The 9,855-nt window shown below is 30.4% G+C and overlaps 1 protein-coding gene across 1 annotated transcript; it reads left to right on the plus strand.

Annotated features, from left to right (window-relative positions):
* The first annotated feature begins 210 nt into the window (after nt 1-210).
* Nucleotides 211-4,856, plus strand: LOC126682439 (isocitrate dehydrogenase [NAD] catalytic subunit 5, mitochondrial-like). Its single transcript, XM_050378135.2, has 7 exons — nt 211-504; nt 757-1,077; nt 1,168-1,329; nt 1,417-1,491; nt 1,666-1,775; nt 1,848-1,920; nt 4,371-4,856. The coding sequence occupies exons 1-7, from the start codon at nt 352-354 to the stop codon at nt 4,560-4,562; spliced, it is 1,086 nt and encodes a 361-aa protein (XP_050234092.1). The 5' UTR covers nt 211-351; the 3' UTR covers nt 4,563-4,856.
* Nucleotides 4,857-9,855: the final 4,999 nt, after the last annotated feature.

Below are 9,855 nucleotides of genomic sequence, written 5' to 3' on the forward strand. Positions count from 1 at the left end.
CTATATTAAGAGAGATTGAAAATTTCATTGACTGATAAAATTAAAAAATGACTTAAAATGACTTATTTGACCCCAAAATGGAAATTTAGAGATCTAATTAATCCAAAAGAATTAAAATGTATTTATTTGACCTCAAAATACAATTTTAAGGACCATGTTGACTCTTTGTTCAATTCTTCTTATTCTTGTTCAAAATAAAGAATAAACTAATTCCTCTTTGAAGTTCTTACAAATTTATTCTTCCTCTTCGATTTGGTGTGCTCTTACTTTTTCTGTATAATTTCCGCGTAATAAAGCGATCAAATCGAGCCTTAGCGAGCCAAAAGCAGAATCAAAATTTTGTAATAAATAATGGCTTTTCAGCTCCTAAAGCGCTCTATCGGCCGATGTTCACAGATCTCTCCGGCGGCGGCTAGGACTTACGCCTCCGCTACAGCTCCGATCACCGCCACTCTATTCCCCGGAGATGGTATCGGCCCTGAGATCGCCACGTCCGTTAAACAGGTATATTGAATCTATATATTGACTTTGTGGCTCGTTCCTTTTTAATTTTGTAAAATTATTATTATTATAATTATAATTCATTATCATTGTATTTTATCACAATTGTATACAATTGATTAATTACTGAGAGATAATTGATTCAAATTGTGTATTATTGACTATATTTTGTACCAAAATTAATAGTTTTTTCTCATTTACATGTATGAATTAGATTCTATGGATAAATTTATAATCAATTCGTAACGGGAGCAGGTTTTCGAAGCGGCTGAGGTTCCGATTAAGTGGGAGGAACACTATGTTGGGACTGAAATAGACCCCAGAACCCAGAGTTTCCTCACATGGGAGAGTTTGGAGTCTGTTCGCAGAAATAGAGTAGGATTGAAAGGTCCAATGGCCACCCCAATTGGCAAAGGCCATCGATCTTTGAATCTCACTCTGCGGAAAGAGCTCAACTTGTTTGCCAACGTTAGACCTTGCTATAGCCTTCCTGGTTATAAAACTCGATATGACGATGTCAATCTTATTACTATCCGGGAAAATACTGAGGGTGAATACAGTGGTCTTGAACATCAAGTAAGTTCCTTTACTGTTCATGTGCACAGACAATTTGGTACAAAAGGTTTAACCTTGATGAAGTCTTTTTGTATTAATTTTTGATGATAGGTGGTGAGGGGTGTTGTTGAAAGTATCAAAATTATTACTCGCCAGGCAAGTTTGAGGGTGGCGGAATATGCTTTCTTATATGCAAAGACTCATGGTCGAGGAAGAGTGTCTGCAATACACAAGGCAAACATTATGCAGAAAACTGATGGTTTGTTTCTTAAGGTATGGTAATTCAGGTTACTACATTTGTGTGAAAGATGGAATGGTAGTATTCCCGACAGTGCGATATCATATTTTCAATTCTTGCAGTGCTGTCGTGAGGTCGCAGCGAAGTTCCCGGAGATAACATATGAAGAAGTTGTTATTGACAACTGCTGTATGATGGTACATTGATCAAATTTCTATCTCTTACATCCATAATTATCATTTTATTAGGTGTTTAAAAAATGTATTCTACATCTAGGTTTCCCTTCCAAGTACCACCTTTCTCTAAAAAAATAATCCTTTATACTAAAAGTATTAGGTCATGTCTGATTTTGTGTGTGTTTGTGTATACAGCTTGTAAAGAATCCAGCACTTTTTGATGTACTGGTGATGCCTAACCTTTATGGTGATATTATCAGTGACCTTTGTGCTGGATTGATTGGTGGTCTGGGATTAACACCAAGGTATTTGGAGATTATCTTTCATTTCAAGTTACATAAATCCGGATAATCTGACAATCTTCATATTTTTTGCAGCCTCAACATTGGTGAGGGAGGCATTGCTCTTGCTGAAGCTGTACATGGTTCAGCACCTGATATTGCTGGAAAGGTTAGCTCTATTGATTTTTTATAATTTTCTTTGTATTATCGCTGCTTATTATCGACATGTGCACTGTTCTTAGTATGTCCTCTTAAAATTCGTGCTAAATGATGATAGTATGCTGGTAGTTTTAAAGATATAGCTAAGATTATTTTTTGCAATTATTTATGAGACATGGGTAAAATAGGCCTAAATTACTTAACTATGGCTCTAATTTGCTACACACTTAGAGTAGAAGTCTTATCTTTTACTATATGAAGTATGGGAAAGTAGATAGACAAACGTACCTGCAGATTCCACCTATGAAACACCACACTTTTCAGTTATGAAAGTTGTGTTTACTGTTTTCGAAACATTTCGGAAACCGGAAACTCATGCGAAACGTTTGAGTTGTTTCAGTAAGTAATTAAAATTAAATGCCCATTTTTATTAAAAAAAATGTAAAAAATTACTCATAAATAAAAATAATTAATTATCCACAAATTTTATTATTCAAATAACTTACAATAAATTTTATCTTCTTATTTTTGCTGAATTATATTATCTTTTTACAATATTTATAAAATCTTAAAATCTTAAAATATTAATTTCAATTATGATTATCCAATTTATAGATTATTTATTATTTGCAATGGGTTTAAATTTTTAGGATACTTAAATGATTTATTTCATTAATTGTTATAATATTATATATATATATATATATATACATAAAATTTAAAATATATAAAAGTTTATAATTTTTAATACTTATAAAGTTTTATCTATATTTTTACTATTGTTTACATGTTTTTCCCACGTTTTTGTATCATTTGTTTTTGAAAAATGCCGTGTCGTTTTCTTGTGTTCGTTTTGTGTCCTTTTCTTTTCCCTGTTACTTAGCTTCACAAAGGGGTGGCATTCAAGGAGGACAATGAGACCCGATAAAGTAAATGTACCGGCAGTTTTGACTGATGAAAGTAGGGGCCATGCCAGAGACCATAGTTGTGAAAGGCGCGCCTGAGGCGCTAGCCATGGGGCCTCACCTGCCGAGAGGCAGGCAAGTTCCTAGATTCGTGTGCCTTTAGCGCCTCTGCTGTCAGTCGAGGCGCTGGCTAGGCGTGCTTTAGTGAAAAAATTGGCTTTTCTAATTCAATTAAAATAATCACGGCAGCGCCTTAGTGATAAATAAATTTGTGTCCATTTTTTTTAAAAAAGAAAAAAATAAACCCTGTTTTTTACTTATTCTGTTCTGATGGTAATACTCATCGGCGCCCTAATTACTCTATTATTTTTAACCTAAATGCTTAAAACATAACCCAATATATCAAACACATCAACGTATTCTTCACGAAACAAAATAAAGACAAGTCAAACAATCTCGCCGTCTTCTCTTTTTTTCCCTTTTTTTTAATTAATTATTTTTTTTAACTTTTCATAGCCATCTTATTGATTATAAGTTATCTATAGAATGTAGTGAGAATTATAAGTTGTGGGAAGCTTGAGGTGCTTCAATCACATAGTTTTGGGGTTAATTAGAAGTTTTTTAAATAAAAATATAGAAATACGTTTGTGGAACTCTTTAGTTTAAATTTAGGTTTAAAACACTTTTAGAATACGTTGGATTTTACTTTTTATATATTTTATTGTGTGATTTTTTTGGCCACTTTTTTTTTCCCGAAAGGTGGGCGCCTCGCCTTGCCCCTCGGGCACTAGGACCCCTTGACGCCTCGGAGCGCCTTTTGCCTTTGATAACTATGCCGGGGACACTGGTGTAGCACAAATTAAAAAAAAAAAAAATTTGATTAAAATAGTTATGACTTATGCTCACAAACAATTTTTAAGATGTGAACTTGGTAATTTGTCATGTCCGTGTCCTCGTTTTTTTAAATGCTGTTTACGTACTCGTACCATTGTCAGTGCTTCATAGGATTTCACTGATTCAAAACTGAGTTAATTCTCTGTAATGTTATCAACGTGATGCATATCCTTTTTTTTCCGGTAAACCAAAGAAGTTACTCCCTCTTAAGTCTTATGATGAAAAATAGGACCTGATGTTCAATGTGATCGACAATTGGAATTCAGGAATGCTTCTGGTTCAATTCTTAGAATTTCCCTTGAGTTTATGATGCTCACTAAGGGAGCTTGGACTTCAAGGAAAATGAACATATGCTCACTAATAGTATATGTTGATCAGTGTCTTCTCAATATTGCCTATTTGTAGTACATTTCAGGATTTAGGCTCCAGAAAATGAGTTTGGTTTTTAGATTACATAAAGATATTGCTTTGAACTATTATACTCCCCAAATTTGATCTCTGAATGATTGAGCTTTTTTTACTTTCATTATTGTTCGTTCTCTTTATATATATATATATATATATATATATATATATATATATATATATATATATATATATATATATATATATATATATATAATATTGATCTTAACTTGCTCTCCGCTTAAATGTCAACTAGAATTTGGCAAATCCGACGGCCTTGCTGTTGAGTGCTGTCACAATGTTGCACCATCTAGAATTCCATGAAACAGCCGATAGGATCCAGAATGCAATTCTCCACACTATTGCCGATGGAAAATTCCGAACTGCAGATCTTGGCGGCACTTCATCTACAACCGAATTTACAAAGGCGATTATTGGCCGTCTTTAAAGATTCGTGCCGGGAATTCTAATCTGCATTATTTTGAACTAAAGAGTTCATCTTTCTTTTTCAGAGCAATGTTTAAAACCAATTTTTAGGTGTTCCGGGCGGGAATAAGACCACATTACTATGGTGATTGTATAGAAGTTCATTGATTTGCTATTTTTAAACGTAGAGGAGCTGTTAAATTATCCCATGTGAACAAATGATTGAATTTGTTAAACCGGGCTAAATTACATTTGATGCAATTGTTGAGTAAAATTCAAATCTAATAATCCAATCGAATGGATATTGTTTAGTTCAGTTTGATAACAGTAAAAAAATGATTGAATTGTTAGCTTGGTTCAATTTCGGACACAATCTTTTTAGTTATATTTTGTACAATTGAATTGAAAAATTCAAAGAGAAATATTAAAATTTAACTAAACTGAATAATTTGGTTTGTTCTGTATGAAATCTTTTGCACCTTTATAAATTCAATTTAGTTTAGATTATATAAAATCAAATTTTGATTTGGTTCTGTTTGGTTTAAATATAAATGCACAGCACACCTTAGATAAAGGTCCTAAATGGTGATTTATCAATAAAATTTCAATTTTGTCATGATCAATATGTGCTATATAAAATGAAGAAGCTGCTTCTGAACTATTTTTAAAATTATGAATCCGGGACAAAAAAAAGTTGTTGGGCCTATGAGGTGTGAAAATATAATCTGAACCAAAGTTGGTTTAGAGAAGCTATACCAGGCATTATTGGCAGCAGGAAAAATAATACTACATACGCTGAAAGAATGTCAACTTGAGATGCTTGAGTGTATTTTTTACCTTCAAATACTTTTATTTCTTTTTAAAAATAAGCTACTTAACCTAAAAATCAAATATTAAATACGTCTTCATTAGTAATTTTGTTTTCTTTAAAATGTACTAAAACTCACTCAATTCGCTTAAATTATATTTTCCCAAGTCTATAATATTAGTTGCATTTGACTATTTCACATAGACTAGAAATTGATAAGTCTGTTTTGATTTATATACATTTTTGCTAGATTGTTCATATTAGTTACTATTTTTAGGTTTGTTTATTTTTCAATCTCAGTAAGTATTTATTGATAGGGATAAATTTTCAAAAAATAACAGTAGATGCTCTTTTGATGTTTCGAAATGATAAATATTACTATAAAAAAAATGCGACATAAATAGAAGTTACTAATTTAATTATTCAGTCGATAATTTTTTTTCATTTTTTCCCATAACTCAAATTGAATCATTGTGCATTTGTGCATTTATAAGTCAAATAAAAAATATAGTTGTAGAGATAAAGACCCATATTTTTATTTATGTTTAATTTAAATAATTATTGAATGAAAATTTATTTCTTCATTGGAATAAGTAAAAATTATTATCCAAAGAACCGTCCGACCCTCTCTCTGCATGCCGCCCATTGAAGCTTCATGTCTTCTTATCTACGTGAAATTGAGGACAAGAAATTTATTTCTTCATTGATTCTTATTTTCTTTTTTCTCAGAAAAAAAAAAGGAATGCATAAATATTATATGCTTTTGATTATATTAATTTAATATTCACCAGTTTAATATGGGACTTAAAATTCCTTAATTTAGATTGAGCAAATGGTTTAATATTTAAGTGTCCTTTTCTGGATGTCCAAAAAAGGGCTATTTTACAGATTAAACAGAAATTAAGGAATTAAAATATAAATATAAGGACTAAATAAATAAATCACGTACAATAAAGAAATTTCAAAACAAGGATTATCAATAAAATTTAGAAAAAAGGCTAAACAATAATTCTGATGTTGCCACTCACACTTTTGTAGTTCCTTCATGTTTTTTAAAACTCAATTATGATCCTCATGTTACTAAAATTTAAAATTTGCACTTTTTTTATGTTAACGTTTTAAGTAACAGCGTCTCAAAAAGAGAGGTGCAAATTTAGAACAAAGTCGATATCTAATTGTCTATATATGAATTCAAGTAATGAGAAACTAAATACATAAATCATTACCTACCGACAATGACACAGACTATTGCCCATAACTTGCAATGTAACTACTCCATTTTCTTGTTCCTATAGCTTATTCATTTGTGCAACTTTTACCTTAACCAATTTTTAAAATTAAAAGAAAATAGAATGCTCAATTTTCCATACAAGTTGGTTTGCATTTGATTCAAACAAAATTTCATAAAATAGAAATAAATATATATAGTAGTGTTTGATTCATATAAGAATTGACTGGTTCTTTTATTTTAAAATTCTATACAATTGATTATGTAATTAAGCAACCTGGCAAATATTGACATAAATTTTAAAAGGGGACCAAATTATATCTAAATTATTATAAATAATTTTTAATATACATTTAATAAATAAATTTTCAATTCATATTTTATATAAAAATATCGAGCCGAATTCAAGTTAGGCCAAATTCGAGATCAAATTTGATACAAGCTTTGCAATGTAAATATGGAATAACTACCATATCTAAAGATATTAGATATGTGAGGTAATTTTTAATGGGAATCTATGAATTACTTTCTCTTTTAATATTATGCAAAAACTTTAATTTATAATTATATTGCTCTTAAATTTTAATTTAATAGATATTTTATTTATTTTTTATTATTTATATATTTTAGTCTTTTCACATATTACATAGCACCGCCACTCAAAATAACTCACAGTCACCTCTAGAGCCAACCACCACCTGCACCCACCGGCCACCACCACATCCAACCACCACCCCCATTCATTCGCAGCACTGTAACATCCATCTTACATTATGCTACTCAAATATTAATTAACATTAGAATTTTTTTGTGGTTTCTCATATGCATGTCATTTAGTAGCGTAATCAAAACTTTTTTTCAGTCCGGATTTGATTTCAAAATCATCTGTAATTTTCCGGCCACTCGTGTTTAACCTTAAATTTAATATAAATTTTTAAAATTTACCTCTACTTTTGTTAAAAAAATCGGTCCCAGCCGGGTTGAATTCAATTCTAACTTTAGGATGGTTTCACCCCTATTTATATATGACATTATCCGAAATAGATCGATCAAACCGGTTATTTTGATTTAAGTGACCAAAAACACTCAAATTAACTTAAACTTCTAACATAATATTTCCTAAATTGATTGGGACTATGTTTTTCTTATCTACCTCCAAGTTCTCTGCATGTAACTTATAATGTTTAACACATAAAATTACACAAATGTGAAAATAGGAGTAATTAATTATTAGTTTTATTAGGATTATGATAATAAAAAAAAAGGAGACAAAATAAAGAAATAAAAAAGAGTGGGTAGTGGGAGGCGACAATAAACCAATGAAGAAGTGAACAAGGAACATGGAGAGATCCCTAGACAATGGGCAAACAAAGGCATTGTTGAATTTAGAGATAATATTATCCAAAATTAATTAAACAAAAAGATTAAACTGTCATGTATTGCATGTGCTTCATCACATGCATCTTCTTTTTATTTTTTATTTTTTATTTTAATTAATTTCCTATTGATCTTATGTGTATATTATATAAATATCTCACATGTCTATGCATGCATGTCCTTACAATCTATCTTCTTCATATAATACTATATGTACTTTTATTGTACTCTTGCTTATATTTATTGGTACTTTTGTGGCTCTCTTTCTTTTTTTATATCACTTTTGTGAGGATAAAATTACTACTCTATGGATGCCAAATTCATAAACTATAATAAAAATAATGTTAATTTAAATAAGATAATTTAACTATAAAAAATTACCATATATACTTCTATTTTTAATATTTTTTTATGTTATGAAATATACTTGCGCAACAAAACGATTGAAATAATAACAATTTGTGAGAGAACAAACTATTTTGTTGGGTATATTTATTGCACCATTAATAAATAAAATATAAAAATTAAACGATAAACCACACATAAATAAAAACATAACTTTTTTAATACTGTAATATGATAACCATGATATTTGTCATGCTTTTATCCAATAATAATATGATTTCATTGTTTCTAAATTACCAATGATCAAAGATCTGCTATTTTCTATGGGCAATTTGGAAAGTTCGGATTCAGCAATATTCCAAGATAAGCCTTGGACAGAAAACCAAGATGTTCAAATAACTCAAGTGTATGAATCGAGTTTCAATTAGCTCAGAGTGTTTAAAAAAGTAACAAAACCGATACTCAGCTCATATAATGGTGATACTTCCACAGATTGTGAAGTAAAGAACTCAGAAACTTCTGATCCTATTGATAAGCCATGTCAGCAATTCAAGAAGTAACTTGCAGCTTAAGGATCTAGCTGTGTGATAAACATGCTTCAATTGAGGAGGTCACTCTTTCAGTGTGCATTTGTCATCAGAGAAAGTCATACATCAAGTGTGTTTTTAGATTGATTAGCTGGCAATTAGCTGGCATTAGCTATGAAAAAGCGGTTATTTTTTATGAACTAGTATAAATACTGAGCTAGTGCTCACATTTGTGATTAATAAAGAATTTGATTTTGCTATCAAATATTCTCATTTCTATTAAAAAGTCGGAGAAGGGAGGTTTCATCGCATAGCAAATCGTACCACGAGAAGTACGTCTCGCGAGGCTACATCACGTGATACAATCATCATTCAATATGATGCAGGTATCTACTAGGATAAAAAGATTTGGTTACAGCGCAGGTGTCACTTTCTCGTCCTCAGGGATCTGCTTGGGCAGATTCTCGTAATCTTTCAATTTATCTAGAACTCCGGAGTTCTAGAATTTGAACAATGCCTATTAATTTGAAGTGAGAGGATATAAGTGAATTTTATACAAAGTAGTTTTTTTTTTAATTAACTTTTCAATATTTATGTATACTTTGTATAATTGTATATTATATTGTAAATGAACTAGTTAAGTGCAATTCTTTTGATATCTTAGTTCTAATTTTAAGTCAAAAATCATTGAATTTGAAGGATACAAACGTAAATCTAAATCACTTTATTATCTAACCGCTAATTTCAATTTGATTAAACTTTTGACTTTGTTTATTTTCTCACTCCAAGTTAATTATTGGTATAATACAGTGGCGCCAACTAATATGTAAGTCGTGTATAAATTAAATTAAAAGTGGATTGATGACCGTTGCCTAAATTAATTAATCAAAACCTAGGAAGAATATTAGAGATTTGACAAGTAATTAATATTATATGGACCCTAAGGAAGAGCAAACGTATAGGATCAAGTGGACAATTACATTTCACCCCATAACATAGCATTTTAATTATTTTAAATTGAACGGAAATT

The sequence above is a fragment of the Mercurialis annua genome, linkage group LG5, assembly GCF_937616625.2.
Source record: "Mercurialis annua linkage group LG5, ddMerAnnu1.2, whole genome shotgun sequence".
NCBI classification, from domain to species: domain Eukaryota; kingdom Viridiplantae; phylum Streptophyta; class Magnoliopsida; order Malpighiales; family Euphorbiaceae; genus Mercurialis; species Mercurialis annua.

Bases quoted from the DNA above. Each gene is read 5' to 3' on its own strand.
- LOC126682439 (XM_050378135.2), top strand. From the start codon at position 352: ATGGCTTTTCAGCTCCTAAAGCGCTCTATCGGCCGATGTTCACAGATC. The intron at 505-756 runs GTATATTGAATC...TAACGGGAGCAG, and splicing joins TCGCCACGTCCGTTAAACAG to GTTTTCGAAGCGGCTGAGGT. The intron at 1,492-1,665 runs GTACATTGATCA...TTGTGTATACAG, and splicing joins TTGACAACTGCTGTATGATG to CTTGTAAAGAATCCAGCACT.